Source organism: Microtus oregoni, unplaced genomic scaffold, assembly GCF_018167655.1.
Source record: "Microtus oregoni isolate MIOR12 unplaced genomic scaffold, Mior012 000210F_ref0000141, whole genome shotgun sequence".
NCBI lineage: Eukaryota > Metazoa > Chordata > Mammalia > Rodentia > Cricetidae > Microtus > Microtus oregoni.
Window position 1 is genome coordinate 39,304 of NW_024544868.1, and position 27,779 is coordinate 67,082.

At 43.9% G+C, this 27,779-nt stretch overlaps 1 protein-coding gene across 1 annotated transcript; it reads right to left on the reverse strand.

Moving 5' to 3' along the window:
- Positions 1–27,766, reverse strand: LOC121445571 (G-protein coupled receptor 143-like). Its single transcript, XM_041647708.1, has 9 exons — positions 27,450–27,766; positions 25,430–25,539; positions 24,108–24,202; positions 14,988–15,080; positions 11,799–11,908; positions 5,114–5,222; positions 2,730–2,847; positions 1,885–2,107; positions 1–132 (listed from the first exon to the last, which is right to left on the reverse strand). The coding sequence occupies exons 1-9, from the start codon at positions 27,697–27,699 to the stop codon at positions 83–85; spliced, it is 1,158 nt and encodes a 385-aa protein (XP_041503642.1). The 5' UTR covers positions 27,700–27,766; the 3' UTR covers positions 1–82.
- Between the last annotated feature and the right edge of the window lie 13 nt (positions 27,767–27,779).

A 27,779-nucleotide genomic window follows, 5' to 3' on the forward strand; every position in this document is an offset into this window, starting at 1 on the left:
AGGAAATATGCAGAACATTCATATGCATAGAAAAATTAGAACAATGGCCCTGTTTATTTTCCCGTTGGACCTTCCTTCATTTTTAAAGACTTCGAACACTTCCGGTCTCTGAGCAACAGTCCAGGGCAACACCTAGTTGGAAGAAATAGAAACAAGGAGGGTCCTGTTAATTCTGTTCTAGGCGGGAGAGGTAGGGTGTAGGAACCAGATGTAGTGGGGTTTATTGTTACTGTAGGATTTTATTATAGTGTCAAAATGGCTCAGTTGTTTGAGCTTTCAGCATGGGAATTCAAATACACACAACTAATTCTAGATGCAACTTTTTGCCTCCTTCCCCAGGTTATATCAGTAACTTGGCGTGCTGACAGTGGTTTGAACTTGTATGTCCCTGTCCTTCGTGAACTACTGGGCTGTATCAGAAGCCTGTGGGCTGGGGTGTGACTGGAGTTGCAGAAATAGCCCAGCATGAATGAGACCTTGGGTTCCATTCCAGTACAGACAAAAAAAAAGTCCCCAGACACAAGGTTTCTCCATCTTGTCAGTCTAGCCAGAAGGGCTTCTCTGTTTCCTCTAGGGCTCCCCAATACAACTATATATTAGCACCTTGGGGAGATCAGGTCATGGGTTTATTTACACATTTTCTCAGTCAGACTTGTTCCAAGAATGAACCTCCTTCCGTGTATTTAAAAAGCAGGAAAAGGAAAGAAGATAGAATTCCTCTAGCCAATTCCACACATCTTTCCTGAAAATACTCTTCCCACTAGTTTGACACAAGGCAAATTATTTTGTTGGGGCTGTGCTGTGTATTGTCATTGGGCGTGTGTGTGTGTGTGCACACGTGCATGCGTGTATTTGTGTGTGTACATGCATGTGTGCATGTGTGTATGTGTGGTGTGCATGTGCGTGTGCTTGTGTGCACGTGTGTGAGTGTGTTCGTGTGTGTGTGCACTGTGGTATGTGTATGGTATGTGTGGTTTGTGTGCGTGTGTCTGTGTGTGTGGTGTGCGTGTGTGTGTGTGTGTGTCTGTGTGTGTGTGTATGTGTGTGCACGTGTGTGTGTGTACATGGATGTTTTTGCGCCCCAAACATTATGTTCAAAATGCAAAGGAAACGTTTTCTGACCCAGGGGACACTATGCCACAGAAGACATTTATTGATGTGTAAAGAGTTTTCACTGTCACACTCTAGTAAGCTAATATCAGCTGTTTCTCCCCATTCTCTGTGGACCAACTGAGAATGCGCAGGATTGTTCTGATGAACCTAACTAGGTTTATTGTCGCTTAGATTTATTTTTATTTATATGTATCTTCGAGTACATGTGTTTATGTGCCCACCCGGACCACAAGAGGGCATTAGCTCTCCTGGACCTGGAGTTACAGGTGACTGTGGGTATCCCGATTTGCATGTGGGAACTAAGCCACTGAGTGTTTTTAAACATTTCCCCTTAGACTGCCAGGATATTATTGCAACCAGTTAGCTGGGCACGGTGGTCTATTCCTCCAATACCATTCAAACAGCTAAGGTGGGAGGATTGGATGTTACAGACCACCCTCTGTTTCAGAGTAAGATTCTGTTTTAAAAATAAAAAAATTAAAAAATGAGGAGAACATGTAGTGGTTAAGAGCACTTGCTGTTCTCCTAGAAGAATCATGTTTAGTTCCCAGCATCACACAGCAGCTCACAACCACCCAGAACTCCAGTTCCAGGGGACCTGACCCCACCTTCTGGTTTTCATGGGCACCGGGTACACATGTGGTTCACAGACATACAAGCAGGTAACACAATCATACACTAAAATGTGAGCGATTTCTAAAAGGGGTGGATAAATAGATAAAAATGAAAAGATGTGGAAGAGGAAATGCACCTCCCTGCTTAATGTATTACCTTCAGACAGAACGCTCACCACCTCATCAGAAGTGTGTCCCCCAGCACAAGCCACCTTCTTGGGATTTCCGTGAGGCACACGGGAGCCCACAGGGGACTCAGCAGATGCAGTCATTGCTTCCCACTGCATCACCATTTTGGGAGGATGGGCATCCAGGTTGCATCCTGTCCAGCCATAGAAAGCCAGAGACAGGAGAAGTCCTTGGGCTGGATTCAGTATTCCCTGGGAAGGAGGGTGAAGGACATGTGGAGATCAAGGGAAATGGGACGATCTTTGGTCACCATAGTGATAAGTGCCGTTCTGGTTTGCCCAATGAACTGGCATTCCTCTGAAACACCCAGACACACAAAATAAAATATCTAATTTAAAAGGAAGCAAAGTAAGATATCTAATTTAAAAAGAAGCAAAATAAAACATCTAATTTAAAAACAAGCAAAATAAAATATCTAATTTTTAAAAAAGGCAAAAAAAATGAGTAAGAGTTTGATCCTGTGAGTTAACGTCAAATCCTTCATATTCTAGGCGCAAGTGACTTAGCAGAGATTGTTGTGCTTTTATTAACTCATTCACCCACTCACTCACTCACTCACTCACTCACTCACTCACTCACTCACTCACTTTGCAGTGCTAAAGATCAAACACCCCGTGAATGCAAGCACCAGGCTCCATCTCAGACCTGAGCCTGCTCAATAATGCGATGACTGAATCTAGCTTGCCAGTGCACCAGGTGATAGAGGTCATCCAAGAACCTCGCGCTGATTATATGTTTACATGCTGGACTTTGAATGTTTTTTACGTTGATTTCCTTTTTTATGAGAAGAAAAAAAAGTCTATATTGACCTACCATGATAAACCACGTGGTCCTGGCTGCATTCTGGATGCGTTTCAGAGAGTCTCCGTGGATATCTGGTTTCATTTCAAGGTAGAACAAAAGACTTTCGTTGATGATATTGGATGACCAACTGATGGAAGGAAAATGTCACTCAGTGAAATTCATCATGTCTTTCACCACGGTTTGTGTGTATCGGTTTTTGGTAGCAATTTGACCACTTTAGGAAGAAGGAGTTGAGTTGGCATCAAGACTTTAGTTGAGATACAAATCCTTCTCTTGATCTAACACAGACCTCAAATGATTCTCCTGATGGAAACACTGCACATCACATCAAGGTGTAAAGTTTAACCCTGTATCAAACCAGAAATCATCCTCCATAAGAGAGGTAACCTAAAGACTTCCTTCCTTCCTTCCTCTTTCATTCTTGCTCCTTCGTTCCTCCTCCCTCCCTCTCCCTCCCTCCCTCCCTCCCTCCCTCCCTCCCCCCTCCCTCCCTCCCTCCCTCCCTCCCTCCTTCCTTCCTTCTTTCTTTTTGAGAAGTAACCTAAACTTTTGATGGAGACCAAAATACTATTTTGATATTTTATGAGGAATCTGTGTGTCCCTGAGAGACGGTGCATGCGTGCTTGTGGCGGGGCTGGGGTGTAGTCGGAGGACATCTCTTGAAGTCGGTTTTCTCCCACAACTTTGTAGGATGTAGACATCAAATTGTCAGACCTGAGCGTAAGCATCTTTGCTTACTGAGCCACCTCACCAGTCCTGATCTGGTTTAAATGAGAATGGCCTCTTGACCCTACCCGCCCCCCCCCCCCCAGTGGGTGGAATTATTTGGGAAGGATTAGGAGGTCTGGCCTTGTGGGAGGAGTATCACTTTCAGTGAGTTCTGAAGTCTCAAATGCCCACAGCATTCTCAGTGAGCATCTTTGCTTCTTTTTTTGTGAATCGGGTTGTGAACTCTGAGCTTCTGCCCCAGCACCAACCTGCCTGCTGCCGCGCTTGCTGCTATGAGAGTGATGAACGCCTATCCTTCTGTAACTGTAAGCCCCAAATAAATCTTTCTTTATATAAATTACCTCTGACATGATGTTTTATCACACTAGCCGAAAAATACTCAATATCAGTCCTTGTGTGGAATTTTAAAATGTTAGTCTCGGTGCGTCCCTGCGCTGTGAAATAACAAGGTGAAAGAATGACAAGCAGTAGTTAACGTTGGCCTCACCTGAAAGGCAATTAAAGAAATGTCCTCCTGCTGGGGGAAGTAATACCACGGAGAGTTGCCTTGTTCCGTATGGTACTGATTCATTACAGCTTGGATCGCAATCTTTTTACATAAGCTTTGTTAGATGTTTTCAAAGCATCAACCAGAAACGTTTGTGAAGGGGGGGGGGGCACAAAAGGGGATGACTGCCCAGCTTCTTCTCTACCCTTCAGTGAGCTGAGTCTTTACACTGAAGATGTGCCCTGGGCCTTTTCTCTAAAGGTACAGGAATTGTGGGGACAAGAGTAAGACAGATGGGTACACTCATAAAATTAGGCCAGGGCAGAGAAGCACTTGCTGTTCTCGCAGAGGATGTGGGTTCAGTTCCCAGCACTCACAGGGTAGTTCACAAATTCTGTACCTGCAGGGCACAGTGGCATGTGTTTTAACCCCAGTGTTCCAGAGGCAGGCATAACTCTGTGAGTTCCAGGCTAACCCGGAGCAGCTCATGAGACCCTGTCCCTGTCTTAAAAAACAAATAAATAAATAAATGATAAAAAATGCTAACTTCAGGGATATCTGGGCATACTCTTCTGGTCTCTATGGGCACCAAACACACACATGGCACATCTGCTTCCACACAAGCAAAATACTTATATTTACATAAGATAAAAAGCATCATTGCCCCTTTACTTTGGTCAGCCCAGCAACGAGACGAAATGCCAGGTGCATACAGCTTAAATATTTGAAAACTGAACCCATAGCTGGGCATGATGGTGTTTTTCTGCAACCCCAGCACCTGGAAGACAGAGGCAAGCAAACCACAGGGGTCAGCCAGGGATATGGGGGGAGACATTGTCTCAAAACAATAAGAAAATAGAAAGGGAGAAGAAAAACTGGCTGATTCTGTCTTTAAAAAATAAATAAATAAAAACTTGAATAGTTAGCTTCTTATTCTCAGGGTTTGATACATAATTGTCATAAAGGTTTTTCTTTTTTTTAAAAAAAAGTGAGTTCTGGACTTGTTGACCTGTGTTTTGTTCATTCCTTCAGGGGATGCATTACATTGTCTCAGAGATTTCCCTTCCAGATGATTTCCTTTGGAACACGTAAGTCACATTTGGAAAAGTAAAATGACAAGTTGGCAGATCCTTCCCACTAGCACAAGCAACAACAAAAATACTAGAAGAAAGGTTACCATGCAATCAACACCAGCATTATTTTGAAAAACCGGCTCTTGATCACGGCTCCCATCAGCCTCTCATTCTCCGTGTAAACACCTTTTCTTCCTTTCAGTAAAGAGGCCACTGTAGGAGTGTAAAGAAATATCAGACAATACTCATGACTTATATTAACTCATAATAGAGAAGAAAATCAAAGCAGATACGAACGCTTACACATAGCCAGAAGAGCATGAGGTAAACCCCATCACTGACAGTTATTACAGTGTTGTACCTGGAGTACTCACAGATACCAAGGCATACAGACATATACACATGTACATGTACACATATATACATACACAGACATATAAACTTACACTTTGAAATAACTCTGTATATTGTGATACTAGGAATGATACATAAGGACTCATGCATGCTAGGAAAGTGCTCTTCCCCTGAGCTTTTTCAACTTCACTGACTGAGCTCAGGGATTAGCGGCAAACCTATAGGTCCTTCTAGATTCTCCTGGTGCTGACATCAAACACAAATGCAGGAATTTTGTCACAACTTGGAAATTAACACTGATCATTTGTTAACTGAACTCTTGATTTTATTAGTAATTCATTCAAGTATTGTGTTTTAAAGGCTTGTTTTGTCCATTCTAAAATAATATACACTTACTATTTTAGAATATTGAAAAAGCACCCACATATGTAAAAGAAACATTACTAGAATTCAAATCACACATCAAACCCCACACAATAATAATAGGAGATTTCAACACTCCTCTCTCACCAATGGACAGGTCAACCAGACAGAAACTTAACAAAGAAATAAGAGAACTAACAGATGTAATGAATCAAATGGACTTAACAGACATTTATAGAACATTCCACCCAAACAGGAAAGAATATACCTTCTTCGCAGCACCTCATGGAACCGTCTCAAAAATCGACCACATAGTTGGTAACAAAGCAAACATCCACAGATACAAAAAAATTGGAGTAACCACCTGTGTTTTATCGGATCACCATGGAGTACAGTTAGAAGTTAACAACAATAAAACAACCAGAGAGCCTACAAACTCATGGAAACTGAACAGTCAACTACTGAACCACCCTTAGGTCAAGGAAGAAATAAAGAAAGAAATTAAAGTCTTCCTTGAATTTAACAAAAATGAAGACACAACATACTCAAACCTATGGGACACTATGAAAGCAGTGCTAAGAGGAAAGTTCATAGCACTAAGTGCCCACTTAAAGAAAACAGAGAAAGCTCACATTGGAGACTTAACAGCCCACCTGAAAGCTCTAGAAAAAAAAGAAGCAGACTCACCCAGGAGGAGTAGAAGACTGGAAATAATCAAACTGATGACTGAAATCGACAAAATAGAAACACAGAAAACAATACAAAGAATCAACGAAAATAAGAGCTAGTACTTTGAGAAAATTGACAAGATTGACAAACCTCTATCCAAACTAATCAAAAGGCAGAGAGAGAACACTCAAATTAACAATATCAGAAATGAAAAGGGGGACATAACAACATTCACTGAGGAAATTCAGATTGCCATTAGGTCTCACTACAAATCCTGTACTCCACAAAATTGAAAAATGTAAAAGAAATGGACATTTTTAAAGATAAATACCATATACCAAATTAAATTAAGACCAGGTGAACAATTAAAATAGACCTATAAGTCACAAGGAAATAGAAGTTGTCATCAAAAACATCCCAACCAAAAAAAAAAAAAAATTCTAGGGCCAGATGGTTTTAGTGCAGAATTCTACCAGAACTTCCAAGAAGAGCTAATACCTATACTCCTTAATGTGTTCCACAGAATAGAAACAAAAGAGTCATTGCCAAGCCCTTTTAATGAATCTACAGTTACCCTAACACCAAAATCATACAAAGACTCAACACAGAGAGAGAATTAGTCTCACTCATGAACATCCATGCAAAAATTCTCAATAAACTACTGGCAAACTGAATCCAAGAACACATCAAAAACTCATCCATTATGATCAAGTAGGCTTCATCCCAGAGATGTGGGGCTGGTTCAACATATGAAAATCTATCAATGTAATCCATCATATAAATAAACTAAAAGAAAAAAACCATATGATCATTTCATTAGATGCTGAAAAAGCATTTGACAAAATTCAACACCCCTTTATGATAAAGGTCTTGGAGAGATTAGGGATACAAGGATTATATCTAAATACAATAAAAGCAATATACAGAAAGCCAACAGGTAACATCAAATTAAATGGAGAGAAACTCAAAGCCATTCCACTAAAATCAGGAACAAGACAAGGCTGTCCACTCTCTCCATATCTCTTCAACATAGTGCTTGAAGTTCTAGCAATAGCAATAAGATAACATAAGGAGATCAAGGGGATTCTAATTGGAAAGGAAGAAGTCAAAATTTGTTATTTGCAGATGATATGATAGTGTACATTAGTGATTCCCAAAACTCTACTAGAGAATTCCTACAGCTGATGAGTACCTTCAGTGATGTGGCAGGATACAAGATCAACTCAAAAAAATCAGTAGCCCTCCTATACACAAAGGATAAAGAATCTGAGAGTAAAATCAGAGAAATATTACCTTTCACTATAGCCACAAATACATAAAGTATCTTGGGGCAACACTAACCAAGGAAGTGAAAGATCTATTTGACAAGAACTTTAAGTCTTTGAATAAAGAAATTGAAGAGATACCAGAAAATGGAAAGATCTCCCATGCTCTTGGATTGGTAGGATCAACGTAATAAAAATAGCAATTCTACCAAAGGTAATCTATAGATTCAATGCAATCCCCATCAAAATCACAACAAAATTCCACACAGACCTTGATAGAAAAATCAACTTTATATGGAAAAAAAACCAGGATAACCAAAACAATCCTATACAATAATGGAACTTCTGGAGGCATTTCCATCCCTGACATTAAACTCTATCACAGAGCTGCAGTAATGAAAACAGCTTGGTATTGGCATAAAAACAGTTATGTTGACCAATGGAATCGAATTGAAGACCCGGATATATATCCACAAACCTATGAACACTTGATTTTCGATAAAGGAGCTAAAAGTAAACAATGGAAGAAAGAAAGCATCTTTAACAAATGGTGCTGGCATAACTGGATGTCAACATGTAGAAAAATGAAAATAGATCCATACCTATCACCATGCACAAAACTCAAGTCCAAATGGATTAAAGACCTCAATATAAATCTGACACCCTGAACCTGACAGAAGAGAAAGTAGGAAGTAGCCTGCAATACATGGGCACAGGAGATCACTTTCTACGTATAACCCCAGTAGCACAGACAATAAGAGCAAAAATGAATAAATGGGACCTCCTGAAACTGAGAAGCTTCTGTAAAGCAAAGGACACTGTCATTAAGACAAAAAGACAACCTACTGACTGGGAGAAGATCTTCACCAATCCCACATCAGACAAAGGACTGATCTCCAAAATATATAAAGAACTCAAGAAACTAGACATTAACATTCTAAATAACCCAATTAAAAAATGGGGTACTGAACCGAACAGAGAAATCTCAACAGAAGAATTTCAAATGGCCAAAAGATACTTAAGAACATGTTCAACCTCCTTAGCCTATCAGGGAAATGCAAATCAAAACAATTCTGAGATACCATCTTATACCTGTCAGAATGGCTAAATTCAAAAACACCAATGATAGCCTATGCTGGAGAGGATGAGGACTAAGGGGAACACTCATCCATTTCTCGTGAGAATGCAAACTTGTGCAACCACTTTGGAAATCAGTATGGTGGTTTCTCAGGAAATTGGGAATCAACCTACCTCAGGATCCAGCAATGCCACTGTTGGGAATATACCCAAGAGATGCCCAATCATACTACAAAAGCATTTGCTCAACTATGTTCATTGCAGCATTATTTGTAATAGCCAGAACCTGGAAACAACTTAGATGCCTTTCAATGGAAGAATGGATAAAGAAAGTGTGGCACATATACACATTAGAGTACTATTCAGTGGTAAAAAAAACAATGACATCTTGAATTTTGCATCCAAACGGGTGGATGAAGAAAACACTATCCTGATTGAGATAACCCAGACCCCAAAATATGAATATGGTTTGAACTCACTCATTAGTGGATTCTAGCCATAAACAAAGGGCATTGAGCCTATATTTCGCAATCCTAGAGAAGCTAAGTAAAAAGGTGAACTGAACGAAAAACATATATAGATCCTCCTGGAAATTGGAAGCAGACAAAAGTTGTGAGCATGGGGCTGGGGTGGGGTGGGGGAAGGGGAGAAGAGGAGAGAGATGGGAGATTGGAAGGATTGGGAAGAGCTTGGGGGAATGGGATGGTTGAGATGGAGGAAGGACGGATGTGGGAGCAGGGAAGGAGTTATCTTAATTGAGGGAGGCATTTTAGGGTTGACAAGAGACTTGGCTCTGGAGGGGTTCCCAGGAGACCACGGGGATGACACCAGCTAGGACCCTGGTTAGTGGAGGAGAGGGTGCCTGAACTGGCCTTGTCTTTTAGTTAGACTGATGACTATCTTGAATATCATCATAGAATCTTCACCCGGCAACAGATGGAGATAGAGACAGAGACCCACATCGGAGCACTGGACTGAGCTCCCAAGGTCTAGTTGAAGAGCAGAAGGAGGGAGAATATGAGCAAGGAAGTCAGGACCACAAGGGGTTGGTTCACCCACTGAGACAGTGTGCCTGTTCTAATGGGAGCTCACCAAAACCAGCTGGACTAGGGCTGAACGAGCATGGGATCAAACTGGACCCTCTGAATGTGGCTCACAATTGGGGCAGACTGAGAAGCCAATGATAATGGCACTGGGATTTGTCTGTGTTGCATGTACTGGCTTTTTGTGATCCTATTCTATTTTGATGCATACCTTAGTAAGCCTCGATGGAAAGGGGAGGGCCTTGGACTTCCCACAGGGCAGGGTACCCTTCCCTCTCTTAGGACTGGAGAGGGAGGGGGCAGCAGTATGGGGGAGCGGGAAGGAAACGGAGGAGGGGAGGAAGTGGAAATTTTGATTTGTATTATTTATAAAGTAATAAATAAAAGAAAAAAAGAATATTGAAAAAGTTAAAAATTCTCCTTACAGACAAGATAAAATATATAATTAGAGAATAATGACCCATGGTTCTGTTGCACAGATATAACCACTGGAACAGTATAGTGTTTGGCCAAGACATTTCCACTGCTTTGACAAAAAACACTTCTTGTGTGAAATTTTTAAAACAAAATTCCTATATTTAAAAGCAGATAAGAAAAAATTTATCTAAAGACAATAAATTCCTACCAATAATAATAGAGTTTTGTTTTGTGTATATATATATTTGATTTTTATTGAGCTCCACATTTTTCTCTGATCCCCTCCCTGCCTCTCCCCTCCCCTTTCAATCCTCCATGGTCTCCATGCTCCCAATTTACTCAGGAGATCTTGTCTTTTTCTACTTCCCATGTAGATTAGATCCATGTATGTCTCTCTTAGGGTCCTCATTGTTGTCTAGGTTCTCTGGGATTGTGATTTGTGGACTGGTTTTCTTTGTTTTATGTTTAAAAACCACATATGAGTGAGTACATGTGATAATTGTCTTTCTGTGTCCGGAATAATAATAGACTTTTAACTTTTTTTTATTCTACAAGCAAGGGCCGGAGAGATGCCTCTATGATTAAAAACACTTTCTGTCCTTGCAGAAGACTGGAGTTTGGTTCCCAGTAACCACATGAGAGCTCACACCCATCAGAGAACCTAATGCCCTCTTTTAGCCTTGATATGCATGTGATGCACATAAACTCAGGTAGGCATACACACATATATATAGTAAATAAATAAATATTTTTCAGTTCAACCAACAGTTGAGACTATAGCATAAAAAGTAAAATATTTAATGTACTATATTTAAAAGCAGATAGGAAAAGATGCATCAAACATGTCAACAGTTTATCACTAGTGATAGAGGCTTTAAACACTCTTTAGAAGTTTCTCGCAACAACTCCTGACTCTTAAATGACCTTTCTGTGAAGGCCAATGCGCAAATACCTTAACTCACATTCTACCCAAGAGAGGCACAGAAACATGGATACCAATGGACACTCACTCCGAGCCATGGTCACTTGAGGAGGTGGAAGGGATGAGATGCAGGCCCCTAGTCCTAGCTGTAAGAGCTGTATCCCTTTGCTGACTCACTATCTTCCCCTCATTCAGTTTTTACCATTACAATGGACTTGTTTCCTGTGTTCCACTTCTGTTTCCTGTCCTTGTGGAAAAATGCATAGGTCAAGTGACTGCCTAGGGATGACCAAACTCTGAATCCAAACCTCACCCCTTCCCTTATCTGTCTCTTCCTCTACTGAAGTGGCCTCTACAGTTTTACAAAATCACCTTCAGGCCATCCAGACTAAAGGCAGACTCTGGAGGAGCCCAGCAAAGAAGTGAAGCCTCAACCAAAACCGATGATCTTTAGCTGAGCAAATACCAGCAAAAACCCTGTGTAGGTAGACTTTCACATCTTCACTTATTAAACATGATCGTTTTGTCCAACTATTCCATTTATGTCTTGAAAAAATGATAAGTTCAGTTGTCGTGTGTCACTGCAGAAGGAACAGCTGTTTTTTCTGTGAGTTCCAAGGCATGCAAATGTACTCAATGTTCATATAACAAGAGTAACCCCGCCCCCTGCAAGATTTACCTGCAGTCACTGTCTTGTGAAACAGGATGGGGTTGGCCACAAGGACAAGCAGTAGTGGCAAGTATGTGGTGACATAATGGGGAATGGCATGGTCCAGGCCCCTCTCACACCTGAAAAGAGGAATACCAAAACATTCTTCTTTAAAGAAAAGCTTTAGCTGAGATGACCCACTTCCCTGGAAACTGAGATAAGAGGTCATGTTCCTGTCTCATATATGGGAGGAGTGATAGAGCATTTCACTGGGGGAAACTTTTAAAGGCCTTCTGGGAAAGTATAGGATGGAAAAAGTCTTCCGGAGTGGTGGATTCTCTGCATTGAGTCTCTTCAAGAAAACACACACACACACACACACACACACACACACACACACACACACACACACACACAGTCCAAGTAGAAGGGGAGACAAAGACATCCATTTTAATTCTGGACTTTGAGTACTTGCTATGTGGCCTTGCCTAGGAACTTGAATACGATCCACTTCCTCTCCTTGAGCAACTCAGAAGGTAGAAGTTTAAGATGTGAAAAAAGCTGGGTGTGGTGGCGCTTGCCTTTAATCCCAGCACTCGGAAGAGGAAAGCAGTGGCGTCTCTGTGTTTGAGATCATTCTGGTCTACACAGTGAGTTCCAGGGCAGCCAGAGCTATAGAATAGAGAGACCCTGCCTCCAAAAAAGATTTAAAATGAAATGTCGTTATCATGAATAACGAAGTCTTTTTTTCGTTATCATGAATAACGAAGTCAGTTGTTTTTAGGGCAACTAATGAGGATTTCTACAGATTAATCATGAAAATCATTGGTCACCTTAGGATGCAGTGAAAGGTCATGCATGCATGTGACAAATATAGGATCTGGAACTGAGGAATGGCTCAAAGGTTGACGGCACTTGCTGTTCTTGCCGAGGACCTGGGTTCAGTCTCAGCACCCACACACCATAATCATCAGAGTTCCTGTGCCCTCTTCAGACTTCCTTCAGTACCAGGCACACACATGATGCACATACATACATGCAGGCAAAACACTGGTACAAATAAATTATTTTTTAATTAAAAAAGTTAAGAACTATCAACTAAAACACATATGATTTAAGAGGAGAAAAATGGCTGTGAATTAATAAACAAAGGCCAAGCAGGCCATGGAACAGTTCAGGTACAAAGAGGCCAACGAGCCACTATGATGACTCTTTCTAACAGAAATAATGTTCTTCAGTTATGAAGGATCAGTGTGGTCTGGAAAAATTCCAGGGACATGAAAAGGCAGAGAAGAGTAATTCTGACAGACAGGCAGAGAGAAAATGACAGAGCTCCCTGAGAAGATCCCTGGTTGGCAGGTTGCAATTGTTGAAACGAGAGTGAGGCTATACGTAAAGAACACCCAGGGTTCCAGAAAATGGGTAGCACAGGACTAAGAGATAATCACACATCGAGACTTTAAATCCAAGCTCAATTAAAGGCATTTGAGCACCCGGGGCCTCCTTGCGAGCCACGAATCAATGGAAGTCTTGTACTCAATTTTTTTCTGGGAATTTCCAGGTCCCAGAGGGGAGGACACAAGAAAAGAAAGGGAGAAAAGAAGGAGCTTTCCAGTTAAGCGTGCTCTACTGTGATAGTGGTAACACTGTTGTCTGTTCTTTATAAGCTTTTCAGAAAGCAAAATATAGAGCGTGCCTGCACAGAGCTCCCTGAGAAGATCCCTGGTTGGCAGGTTGCAATTGTTGAAATGAGGAATGTCCCCAACAGGCTCAGGTATTTGAAGAGGCCTTCAGTTCACTGTCTTTGTTCTGTGTTTGTGGTCGAAGACGTGATCTTTCAGCTTCCTGATCATGGCAATCATGGCTACCTCTTGCTGCCATGCCTCCCTGTCACAATGGACTTTTCATCTCTCTGGAAGTGTAAGCTCAAATAAACTCTCTCTTCCTTAAGTTACCTTGAGTCACGGTATTTATTCACAGCCACAGAAAAGTGATTCCTAGACAAGGCAATACCAAAGTGGAGACAGACATCTAACAAAAAAACCGAGAGTCATCAAAAGCATTCTACACTATGGGTCAGCAAACTTCTCCCGTACAGAAGCAGATGGTTCGTATATTTCAGCTTTGTGGTCTCTGGTAGCTCTGAATCCTATGTCTGTCAAGCAAAGGTGGCAGCGGTCCACACACAAACAAGTGTGTGTGAAAGACCCTCTGGACACCCCCCCCTCCCAGAACCCGCAGCTGGCCTGCTCCCATGAGAACATCCTGTTCGCTTAAGACCCTCAGGACCCTCTCAGGACCTGCAGCTAGCCGGCTCTCATGAGAACATCCCGTTTGCTTAGGGAAACAGGATGCCTATAGTCAGCACATGTGCCCAACTTAGAATATCAGTAATTCACAGAAGAGACAACTCCCCCTATGAAAGATCCCAGCTTGGCTGCTGTAACGTCATTTCACAAAGCTTTTGACGAACGACTGTAAGTGCAGAGTAAGGTCAGGGTCCCTGGCTGCAAAACAGGATATTTATATCCATAGATTCGGACAGGACATCAATTAACAGGATGTCTGTTCCCATACATCTGTGCTGGGAAAAGGAAAAACCCCCTGTGCCCCTTGCCCCATTCCAACTGACCACTAACAATGCATTTGCTTCTGTAATCTGCTTCTGCTGCCCTCTTTCCTATAAAAAGACCTTCCCCCAGTCTGCAGGCGCGCTTGTCTTCAGAAAGACTAAGTCGCCCCAGGTACCTGTGTACTTAAGTACTTAATAAAGCCTCTTGCTATTTGCATCCGAAGAGTGACTCGCTGCTCCTTGGGAGGGTCTCCTCAGCCTGAAAGACTGCCCAGCACTGGGGTCTTTCATGTGTTCCGATAAAACTTTATTAACAAACACAGGCAAAGGGTAGGATTGACCAGGAGGGCTGTGCTGTGCTGAGCCCCGGTAGACACATTCCTAAAATCACAGAGATACTGTCTACCTCTCTGTTTTCTGCTTAAATTTACAGTGGTCATCCTCAGGCCCTGAGGTTTTATAAATATCTCTGTTCGCAGGGAGGGGTGGATCTCAATGCCTTAAGCGTGTTGAAAAATTCTCTACCCCTGACTTACTGTCCCTCATTCTTTTCCAGTGGGATTCATCTATCCAGCTTTTCATTCCATGTTAGAGACATGCAATAGACCAGGGATCTGAGCACTACATTACGGGGTGACCGGGCTTACCTGGACACGGACGGGTAGTAGAGCATGACTGCCCCCTCCACGCAGAGCAGCACAGCCAGGCCCCAGGCCATAATGTGGTAGAGCATCATGGTGCTAGGAGAGAACAGAAGAGAGGTCGCCACAGATTAGATGGTCACATGCCTGCCCAACGGAAAGGACCAGATCGACTTCTGTGCCATGAACGGTTTCTTGCCAAGAGTTTCTCGGGCTGTCGGTGAGGAGGTTGTTGGGTTTACATTGTTGTATTTTCAGATGAGGTGAAATTCACATCACATAAAATTTGTTATTTGAAAGTGAGAAGTTCAGAGATGCTTTGCACATGCGCAGTGTTGTTCAGCCATCACTACTAACTAATTCCAGGACATTTTGATCAGCACAAAAGAATTTGTTCCCGTTAGTAGTCACTACCATCCTTGCTGGCCCTGAGAGCCACCTATACGCCTTATTCTGTGGAGTTGTCTGTTCTGGATAGTCACACAGACGATAATAAACTGAATGGCTTTGCATATAGTATTTTTCACTTAGTGAGTTTTTCATGGTTGTGTAATAAACCGTCATATGGACAAGCCCCATTATGCTCCTTCAAATAGAAATTTAGATTGTTTCTATCATTTGGCTGCTATGAGTAGTACTGTTGTGAACATGTATATACAGTTATCTGAGCTCCTATTTTCAATTTTTGGGTGTGTGTGTGTGTGTGTGGTGTGTGTGGTATGCATGTGTGTATTGTGCATGTGTGGTGTGCATGTGTGTGTGTGTGCGTGGTGTGTGTGTGTACATGAGTGTGTGTGTGGTATGCGTGTGTATGTTGTATGTGTGTGTGGTGCATGTGTGAGTGGTGTGCATGTGTGTGTGTGGTGTGTGTGTGTGCGTGGTGTGTGTATGGTGTGTGTGTGGTGTGCATGTGTGGTGTGCGTGTGTGGTTTGTGTGTGTGGTGTGTGTGTGTACATGAGTGTGTGTGTGGTATGCATGTGTGTATTGTGCATGTGTGGTGTGCGTGTGTGGTTTGTGTGTGTACATGAGTGTGTGTGTGGTATGCGTGAGTATGTTGTATGTGTGTGTGTGGTGCATGTGTGAGTAGTGTGCATGTGTGTGGTGTGTGTGTGTGCGTGGTGTGTGTATGGTGTGTGTGTGGTGTGCATGTGTGTGTGTGTGCGTGGTGTGTGTATGGTGTGTGTGTGGTGTGCATGTGTGGTGTGCGTGTGTGGTTTGTGTGTGTGGTGTGTGTGTACATGAGTGTGTGTGTGGTATGCGTGTGTATGTTGTATGTGTGTGTGGTGCATGTGTGAGTGGTGTGCATGTGTGTGTGTGGTGTGTGTGTGTGTGCGTGGTGTGTGTATGGTGTGTGTGTGGTGTGCATGTGTGGTGTGCGTGTGTGGTTTGTGTGTGTGGTGTGTGTGTACATGAGTGTGTGTGTGGTATGCATGTGTGTATTGTGCATGTGTGGTGTGCGTGTGTGGTTTGTGTGTGTACATGAGTGTGTGTGTGGTATGCGTGAGTATGTTGTATGTGTGTGTGTGGTGCATGTGTGAGTAGTGTGCATTGTGTGGTGTGTGTGTGTGCGTGGTGTGTGTATGGTGTGTGTGTGGTGTGCATGTGTGTGTGTGTGCGTGGTGTGTGTATGGTGTGTGTGTGGTGTGCATGTGTGGTGTGCGTGTGTGGTTTGTGTGTGTGGTTTGTGTGTGTGGTGTGTGTGTACATGAGTGTGTGTGTGTACATGAGTGTGTGTGTGTGTACATGAGTGTGTGTGGTATGCATGTGTATGTTGTGTGTGTGTGGTGCATGTGTGTGTGGTGTGCATGTGTGTGGTGTGTGGTGTGCATGTGTGGTGTGCGTGTGTGGTTTATGTGTACATGAGTGTGTGTGGTATGCGTGTGTATGCTGTATGTGTGGTGCGTGTGTGTGTGGTGTGCATGTGTGTGTATATGTGTGGTGTGCATGTGTGTGTGTGCGTGGTGTGTGTATGGTGTGTGTGTGGTGTGCGTGTGTGGTGTGCATGTGCATGGTGTGTGTGCATGTGTGTGTTGTGTGTGTGTGAAATTGTTGGGTTAAATGGTATGTCCATGTTAAGCCAGTGTACATCTTCATAGACAGCAGTCAGTTGCTCTATGACTAAGCTGTACCCCAACCCCTTCATATTTAAATTTTGAATGAACCAAATTCTCTTTGTCTCTGACAACAGTGAACACCACTTTTTCTTCTTTTCTTGGTTTTGGGGGGTGTGTGTTTAAAAACAAACTAAGTGGGAGTTCACCTTGTTGTCCAGAGTGGCTTTGAACTCCTGAGCTCAAGAACTTGTCCTGTTTGAAGTAGCTGCAACTACAGATACACACCATTACATAATTCCAGTTCTGATGACAACCGTCCTAATGGGGGGTGGTGGCTGCTACTTCTGAGATTCAATCTTAATAATAAAAAAAGAGAAACAATCCCATATGTAGATACGCTGAGAAAGCAGTGTTCAGTTCTCGTCTGTTGTGATTTGAATGTCATCAGGAAATTCTAATGGGGAAGTGACAAAAAGTGGAGCCTTCTGAAAAGTGATCAATTTCAATGTGTGATTAGTTGGCCCCGTTGCTCTGACCCTGTGGTAATCCATTATGGTGATCATATATGGCACAGTGAAATCACTTGCAACTTTCAGTGGCCAAACGTTTATGGAGCAAAAGTTGTAGACACAGAAAATACCAAGAACAACACAAGTCACTTTTCTGAATTTCACAATTTCAAGTGGTTGTCATATCAAATCCTCATAAGAATCATGCAAGTAATTGTACCCCCTAAGCACTAAATAGGGAAATAGGAACAGAGGCTGGGAAATCGAGTTCAGAACTGTGATCATCCAAAGTAGAAGGCTAAGTGTATAAGTTAAGTAGCTAAACGGTGTGGTAGCCAAAACAAGGTCCCAATGATGTCCATGTCCTGATTTCTAGAACCTGGAATACAATATGACAGGAAAGTCCACAGATGTGATTAAGGATTGTTGAGGTCCTGGAAACAACCTAGATGCCCTTCAATGGAAGAATGGATGAAGAAAGTATGAAATATATACACGCTAGAGTACTACGCTGCGGTAAAAAACAATGACTTCTCGAATTTTGCATGCAAATGGATGGAAATAGAAAACACTATCCTGAGTGAGGTATCCCAGACCCAAAAAGATGAACATGGGATGTACTCACTCATAATTGGTTTCTAGCCATAAATAAGGGCCACGGAGTCTACAATAGGTGAACCTAAAGAAGCTAAGTAAGAAGGTGAACCCAAGGAAAAACATATAGTTATCCTCTTGGCTAAGGGAAGTAGACCAAATTGCTGGGGAGAAAATTGGGATCTTGGGGGTGGGGTGGGATGGGGGTAAGGGGAGATGGGGAGAGAAAAGGTAGAAGGGAAGGAGGGGGGACTTGGGGAAACAGGAGAATTGGGATAAAGGAAAGGTGGATAGGGGAGCACGGAACCACAATTCTTAGTTAAGGGAGCCACTTTAGGGTGGGCAAGAGACTTGACCCTAGAGGGGCTCCCAAGTGCCCAAGATGAGGTTCCCAGTTAGTTCCTTGGGCAGCTGAGGATTGGGAACCTGAAATGACCCTATCCTAGAGCAATACTGACGAATATCTTGCATACCATCATAGAACCTTCATCTGGTGATGGATAGAGATAGAGACAGAGACCCACACAGGAGCACTGGACTGAGCTCCCAAGGTCCCAATGAGGAGCAGAAGGAGGGAGAACATGAGCAAAGAAGTCGGGACCACGAGGCGTGCACCCACCCACTGAGACAGTGGAGCTGATCTACTGGGAGCTCACCAAGGCCAGCTGGACTGTGACCGAAAAAGCATGGGATAAAACCGGACTCTCTGAACATGGCGAACAATGAGGGCTGATGAGACGCCAAGGACAATGGCACGGGGTTTTGATCCTACTTAATGTGCTGGCTTTGTGGGAGCTTAGCCAGTTTGGATGTTCACCTTCCTAGATATGGACAGAGTGGGGAGGACCTAGGACTTACCACAGGGCAGGGAACCCGGACTGCTCTGTGGACTGGAGAGGGAGGGGGAGAGGAATGGGGGGAGGGGGAGAAGGGTGGGAGGAGGGGGAGGGAAATGGGAGGCTGGGAGGAGGTGGAAACTTGTTTTTTGTTTATGTTTTTTTTTTAAAAAAAAATAAAGTCCTAAAAAAAAAAAGGATTGTTGAGGTGAGCTCATCTTAGATTACCAGGGTGGCCCAATATAATCATAGGAAGTCATAAAAATACAGGAATTTTGGGCTAGAATACACATAGCTATACCCCTGTCTCAAAAACTGATGGGTAGATAGATGATAGATAGATAGATAGATAGATAGATAGATAGATAGATAGATAGATAGATAGATGATAGATCAGTCAAGCAGTGATGGCACAAACCTTTAATCTCAGCACTCAGGAGGCAGAGGCCAACAGAGCTCTGTGAGTTTGAGGCCAGCCTGGTTTACAGAGTAAGGTGAGCTCCATAATAACCAGGGATACACAGAAAAACTCTGGAAATAAATTCAAAATGCAATAAGGTAAGTGTTAAGGTTTAAAACACTAAAATCTAGGAAAAAAAAGGCTCTGTTTTAAACAGAGTGTGAGAAGCTAGAGAGATGCTTCAGTTAAGAGCACTATACCGCTCTCACAGAGGACCTGAGTACAGTTCCTAGTAGCCTTGTCAGGCAGCTTCACAAATGTCTCTAACTCTAGCTCTTGGGGATCCAGGTAAATACCCTCTTCTAGCTTCTTCAGGTACCTGCTCATAAGCCCACACACAGACATATAAATATACACATAATTAAAAATAACTAATAGATAAAATGGGGATGGATATCTTGGGTGGAAATCAGACAAAGAGTGTAATCTGAAGGCTCAAAAGAGACTCGGTGTCTCAGGACCTGGTGGGTATTAGACATCTCAAATTCTGCTGGCAAACCTGAGGGTTTTCTTTTCTTCCTCCCTCCTCTGCACTTCCCATTCCCTGCATAGCTCACATTCCAGCCATATCCCTCCTTTATCTTTTGCACGTACCCACCCAGTCCACCCTTCTCGTCTAATTCTCTGGATTTGAGGACGTGGCCTTCAGATACTGCCGGTAACTCTGGTAACTCCATAGAGCCACGTGGAGCCAGCTCATCCCATGGAACAGTGGAGAGCATTCAAACAGATGCTTCTTTGTGATCGGGTGGGCAGGCTGGGCTCCAGCAGTCACAGACACTAGCTGTCATGTGAGATTCAGCAAGATACCTAGCAAATGGCAGCCATGTCCAGTGGGGATTCTGACTTTGAAGAGCAGCTGTATGAGCAGAAATCATGCTCATGGATCAGAGCAAGAAACTAAGCAGGAAAAGAAGCAGAGGCTCGCACACAAAGCTTCCAGAGAAAAACCACTTTGTTCCAACTGCTGGGAGAGCACAAGGAAATGACTCCAGCATTATTTTGTCTCCCCCATTGTAACCAGTTCCTGGAGTATCCCTCTCCGGCCTCACAGGGGCAGGAAGCTGGGGGGGGGGGGTGTCTGTGATGTGAGCATTGCCAGAGATCTGAGGGGAGCCTGTCTGTGATGTGAACATTGCCAGAGATCTAAGGGGAGCACTCTGTGATGTGAGCATTACCAGAGATCTAAGTTATGCGCAGACTCTGCTACCCTGGAGTGGCCCTCTGCAGGAGCTGTGTTGTTGATGACAGCAGAACATGCAAATTCCACCACACCCTCCCCTCATTTGGGGCCACACCAGGTGTATTGACAGAGCAAGGAGTTCAGTCCAGGAGGCAAGACTAGCCAAATCCAAGGCTGGAGGTCACTGAAACCTGGGCAATGGTTCTTCCTTCTGTGTGCCACAACAGCCACATCTAGGCTACAGGATACAGGAGACGGCCGTGTTAATAACAGACGCCTTCTAAAACCCAACCAGATTATGAACCTGCACCCTCACTCAGTGTCGACTCGTGGCAGTCAGACCATAAGTGAACACCTGTGTATCTTTGTCTGAATGCTTCATGGTTCCCAACTGTAATGGTTTGTCCTATCCCTGTAAGAGACAAGCCCCACCCACTCAATGCCTGTCTGTCCTTCCTTCCTGTTGGCCCCAGCCTCTTCTTTTCCAGCTCTCTCCCTTCTCCCCATCTCTCCCCCTTCCCCTCCCTCTCTCTGTCTCTTTTTGTCTCCGTGTTCCTGTCTTTATCCCTCTCCCCTCTGTGTGTGTGTTCCTGTCTTTCCTCCTCTCCCCACTCTGTCTCCCTCTCCCCTCTGTGTGTGTGTGTGTTCCCCTCTCTTTCTCCCTCTCCTCTCCTTCTCTCTCTCTCTCTCTCTCTCTCTCTCTCTCTCTTCTCTGTGTATATGTTCCCCTCTCTTTCTCTCTCTCCTCTCTCCCTCTCCCTCCCTCCTCTGTGTCCCCGTCTCTTTCTCCCTCTCCTCTCTCTCTCTCTCTCTCTCTCTCTCTCTCTCTCTCTCTCTCTCTCTCTCTCTGTTCCCCTCTTTCTCCCTCTCCTCTCTCTCTCCCTCCCTCTCTCTGTGTTCCCCGTCTTTCTCCCTCTCCTCTCCCTCCTTCTCTCCCTCTGGGTGTGTGTGTTCCCCTCTTTCTCCCTCTCCTGTCTGATGGAGGAGGTTCATCTGTATTATCTGTTGCTTTCATTGGTTAATTAATAAAGAAACTGCTTGGTCTTTGATAGGCCAGCCCTTAGGTGGGTGGAGTAGACAGAACAGAATTCTGGGAGAAAGAAGCCGAGTCAGGCAGTCACCATAATTCTCCCACTCCAGACAGACGCAGGTTAAGATCTTTCCTGGTAAGCCAGCTCGTGGTGCTACACAGAATATTAGAAATGGGTTAGATCAATATGTAAGAGTTAGCCAATAAGAGGTTAAAACTAATGGGCCAAGCAGTGTTTAAAAGAATACAGTTTCCGGCCCGGCGGTGGTGGCGCACGCCTTTAATCCCAGCACTCGGGAGGCAGAGGCAGGAGGATCTCTGGGAGTTCGAGGCCAGCCTGGTCTACAAGAGCTAGTTCCAGGACAGGCACCAAAGCTACAGAGAAACCCTGTCTCGAAAAACCAAAAAAAAAAAAAAAGAATACAGTTTCCATGTAATTATTTTGGGACATAAGCTAGCCATGTGGGCGGTCGGGTGCTAGGGACGCAGCCTGCCACTCCTCCACACAACACCTGTCTCTCTCCCTCTCTCTCCGTGCTCCCTTGTCTTGCTTCCTCTTCTCTCTCTCTCTCTCTCTCTCTCTCTCTCTCTCTCTCTCTCTCTCTCTCTTTCTCTTCCCCTGTCTTGCTCCCTCTCTTCCCTCCCCCCCCTGCCTCTCTGCTCTTCTCCCTTCTCCCCTTCTCCCCTCCATAACCCACTAAATAAATATCCAACCTCACTCGGCATGGCTGTGCCCATCTATGTCTCTGCCTCTCATCCTGTGCCCAGGACCAGCCACCTTTGTGGCCTGCCCGAGATCTTATGGCTTCTGATGTCCACACTTTCATCTCTTTTTGCAACAGGGTCCCATTATTCAGCCTGAGTTAACCTCCAACTCCAGATCTTCCCACCCCTGACTCTGGGGTGCTTGAGATGACTCTGAGGAGAACCATATTGTCATTTTCTTACGATGCATCATACGTTTAGTTCAAGGTCTTTTTCAAGATGTCAAGCCCTGTGTAATATTGTTTTGAAACCTCAATATTCTTCACTAGAGCAGGAGCTACAGTGAAAGCTAAAATTTAAACTTCAAGTCTATCTTAATAATATTTCTGGGCATGGGAATTAAAGGGGGAAAGGACTCTGCCCTGCCAAAGAAAGTGGATGGGTGCTTACCAGATCCCAAAGGACATGTGACATTTACCAACCTTGTTTGCCAAGTTGGGCCCCTGCCCTGGAATTTAATACCAGCCTCAGTCTCTCTAGGGTGAGACTTGGTCTCCACGGAAACTGAGCATTTTGTGACTTCTGCTATATGCCTGGCGTCTCTAGGATGGTGAGCTCGCTCTGTTTCACACAGGCACATAACTTTTTTTCTTCAAAGTCTTACTATTTTTTGTATTTATCTATTTTGTTTTGCTTTCACATCCCAGCCCTTTCCCCTGCTTCTTCTCCTTCCAGTCCCTCCTCTCACCTCTTCAGGTTCCCTTCAGAAAAAGGCCCACCTCCCAAGGATATCAGCCAGTTATACTGAGACTAGGCACTAGGCACCTCCTCTCCAATTGAGACTGAATGAGGCAACCCAGCAGGAGGAAAATGCCAGGGAAGCAGGCACCAGAGTCAGAGGCAGCTCCTGCTGCCACTGTTAGGAGTCCTGTGAAAAGACAAGCTATGCAACTGTCACATATGTGCAGAGGGACAGGTACATATCTCCACGCTTGAGACTTGCCCACACTCCTGCCTTTAAAAAGCTTCACAGCCCATGTATTAACTTTCCATGTGATCGCACATCTTCAGAAGCCATGCACTTCCCAAAACCTTCTAGATGTTGGCATTACCATCATCCTGCCTGCTAAAATGAATGTTGACCTTAGAATTAATACTGAAGCCTCTGAGGAGCAGGGGACAGGGTGGGAGCCCGGATGATAAACAGAGCATAAAAGCAGTGCAGGATGACAGAGTGAGAGGCTCTTACACAGTGCTCACTTCCAAATGCCTGATTCCCCCACTGCTTTTAGGCTTCTGGATTTTGATGTGGCCACTGGAATTGAACCCAGGGTTTTGAACACATACGCTTTTCACTTGAACTTACCAACAGCTTCTAACTCTTTAATTTCCAAAGTTACTTGTTTGCAATTTTGGAAGAATCTTGATGTTTTGAATTTACCATTGGTATCTTATAGAAATGAGCTGTCAGCTGGGAATAGCGGCAAATCCTTTTCATCTGAGCACTCAGGAAACGGAGGCAGGAGGATCCTAGGTTCAGGGGCAGCCTGAATTGCATAGTGGAACCAGGTGTCTGAAAGAAATGTCACTATAAAAATGAGCAAGCATAAATATTTCTGGATAGAAATCCAATTGGCAGGTGATATATGGCGTGAACCGCACCACCAAGAACCTTTGAATGCCCAACAGCATGTCCGACTTTCCCTCACAGAAACAGGAAAGACATCCCTGTCCGTGTTCCCAGTCATAAATACCTCAGTCCCGCCGATCTCCTGATCACCAGGTACACATCGACTGCATAGCAGAAGAGCCACCAGAGGCAGGCGCCATACAACAGCTGGACCCACATCTGTAACCAAGAGGAGCTCAGCATTAACAATTCTAGCAGCATGCATGAGGCCTGCAACTCACACCTGCAATGAGGGTCAGACACGGCTCTGTCTGACGGCATTGGTGAGCCATCCCACATGGACACATTCTCTGAAGCGCACGATGGCTGTGGCCCGGTGGTGTCTGTGTATGCATGTGTCCTCTGTCAGTATAGTTAGATTTGACACAGGAATTCTGTGTATACTCTGTCTATAGAGTTAGATTTGACATGTAGGTTCATCCTCTGTCTATGTAGTTAAATTTGACATGGGAAATCTGTGTATCCTCTGTCTATAGAGTTAGATTTGACATGTATGTGTGTGTCCTTTGTCAATAGAGTTAGATTTGACACAGGAACTCTGTCTCTGGTGTGCTTAAGACAAGGCACATGTTCACTGAGACAGAGGCATTGTTGGAATACAGCTAGGGAATCATAGAGAGTAGAAATGGAAGTAAGCTGGAAATTCTACCGAGGAACTGAGACTTCCACATGGCATTCTTACCTTCTCCACATCATTCCTGTGAAGGGAATGGCAGTGCCAGAAGCTTAGTGAGTTTCTCTGTGTGTAATCTATGTGTTTACTGCATGTTTTACTTATACAAAAATTTCATGTGGAATATTTCATGTATATTTAAATATATTTCCTTTAGAAAACCACATTCAATCTTTCTGTCTTTCTCTATAGCTGACTTTGATTGGGGCTGCGTACACATTATGGAAAAAGTGTGCGTGTGTGCGTGTGCATGTGCACGCATGCCCGCATGTGTGTGTGTGCGTGTGCATGTGTGTGTGTGCGTGTGCATGTGTGTGTGTGCGTGTGCATGTGTGTGCGCGTGTGCATGTGTGTGTGCGTGTGCATGTGTGTGTGCATGTGTGTGTGTGCACGTGTGTTTGTGTGTGTAAGGTGAAGGCTGAAACACTAGATGGTTCATTCTCAGACTTGTGTATTCATCTACACCCCAAGTAGATTTGACCTCACACTGACTCCTGGTCCTCAGGTCCAGGGTGTGACCTGAGAGTTGCATTCACCACAATTCCCAGTGTTTGTTCTGCTGACTTTGAAGACTGTCATACAGCAGGAGCAGGAGGAAGGTGAGCAGAGGGAGGCATGTGCGCGTGTGCGTGTGTTCACATGCACGTGTGTGTGTGAAGACCATCATGCAGCAGGAGCAGAAGGAGGAGGGTGAACAAAGGGAGGTGACTTACTGCGCTCCCCACACAGAAAGCAGCAGGCCACATGTCAGTTCCATTCACACCGGAGACGTTTTCAATGAAATCTGGGTAGGCTACCCATACTGTGGACCTGATAACAATTCCTGGATGAGAATTAGAAAGTAAAAGCTTTATTGATTTTAATTCAAAACTGCAAACAAGTTGGTTGTTTTAGAGGGGGTATAAAAAAGGGAACAAAGAAAGGAAAGAGAGAAAGATGAAAGAGAAAAGCAGACATATTGGTGTGCAACAATAACAAGGAAACTGAAGGCTGAGCAACCGAGATCATTGTTATTGTGAGAGTTGTCCCAGGCACTTCAGCGTCTGTTCACGTTATAAGCAGGAACAACATTGTTCCTGTTTTGTTTGGTGATTGGGAATCACCGCACCACTGGCAGATCTGTGATTTTCACTTGTACTTTTAATATCCTTGTTACTCATCATATAAGGATCTGGGAAAATGCATGTGTACCATGTAATACACTACTCCACACATGCACTGAAGAATTAATGTGGTCCCTGAACTCTTAAGCCAAATCTTCTAATTATCAAGCCACCACTAATAAATTAGAACAGCTTTTCTGAAAAGTACTTCAGTCTCATGTCTACAACCTCATCTACCCGATTTTTTTGAAGGATTATGTTCTTTTGCTACTCAACAAGATAGCTAGGTACGTCTTTATTTCTAATTATTCAAGCTACAGAACTAAATTACTTACTTATACCTATTCTAAAAACATCCTGAAGGAATCAAGCTATCCTGCATGGAAAACAATTTATCCCTTGTGGAAAGGAAATGGTTTTTCCTGTCGTGCTCTCCAAATGTGAGAAAGTGACTTAGAATTACAGAGTATTCATGGGAACTCAAACTCTTCAGTGTCTATAATCTCATGTTTGTAACTCTTGGCAATAGTATAAAACAGGTCTTCACTACACAACATTTTTTGGTTTTGGTGCTTTCTTTCTATTGGAACCTGACAGACAGAAATTCATCCAGCTTGGGATTTGTTTTTAATTAACCCAGCCAGGAGGGAGGAAAAAGGGAAAACATCTGCAAAGCCAGGCAGGATGCATCTGGAGATTCAGGATACTTCTTTATAATTATAGACGACCTGCATGCATATTGGACAATTCCCACACCAAGCCGATAAAATAAAACGTCTAGTTTGGAGTTCAGTAACGTGCATTATGCTCTAGTTGAAAGAGGACATCGACAAACTCATTTCTGTTAAGGGCCAGGTTGTTAACCATGATTGTTTTGTGGACCACAGCATCTATTTCCCACCTTCTACTTGGCCCTAGCAGAGATAAGAGGGTCTCAGATCAGGAACAAATGCTGTGTTCATTCCCACGCAGCTTTATATAAATTTATGCAGCCATCACGTCTTCTCTGGGATACTGAAACATTTTAAAATGTTGTGTCATTCTTTTTAATTTTTTTATTTATTGATTTTTATTGAGCTCTACATTTCTGTCTGCTCCCCTCCCCCAAGGTCCCCATGCTCCCAATTTATTCAGGAGATCTTGTCTTTTTCTACTTCCCATGTAGATTAGATCCATGTGAATCTCTCTTAGGTGTCACAAAACATGCACCAGATAGAACTTTGTATACCTGAGGTTCAAAACCAGACTGAGGGGTTGGAGACAGAGCCGCTGGGGGGGGGGGGGGGCGGGGGGGGGCTCTGACCCAGCAAGCTCAGGACCCTGGTGATTTCAACAAGAGCTCAGAAGATAGAATTTTTAGATGAAAAACAAAATAACCAACAAATAAGCACAATGGGGAAAAACATGGGCACGGGTGGCGTTGACTGTTTCTCCTCTTTGAATTAACAACCTTGCTCGGTCTACCCCGTGAGCTGCGTATTCCATTCCCAAAAGGAGCCAGCTGCACAACCTTGCATATTCTATGAGCTGCGTATTCCATCCCCTAAAGGAGCCCGCTGCACAACTTTGCACATCCTACTCCGTGAGCTGCGTATTCCATCCCTAAAAGGAGCTGACCGCACGCTCTTACCCAGGCAGCCCAGAAAGTCGCAGGCGGTGGCAGCGCGGAGGATGCGCACCGAGGCTGGTGGGGACATCGCAGGCCCCGTGTGACTCACAGATCTGCGTCCAGGCAGGAGTTGCAGGAGGCCCAGCACCAGGCGGAGAGCGCCACTGCCCAGGCACAGCGCGTGAAACACCCGCGGTTGGAAGCTCAGCACCAGCTGCGTGGCTGCGTCCCTCGTGGGGCAGCAGAAGATGCCCAGGCGTGGGGAGGCCATTGCAAAACTCAAGGAGTTTTCAGGCTTTTGCAATTGGTCTTGCTCCGTTCGGCAAAACCCAAGGCTTTTGCAGGTCAGGT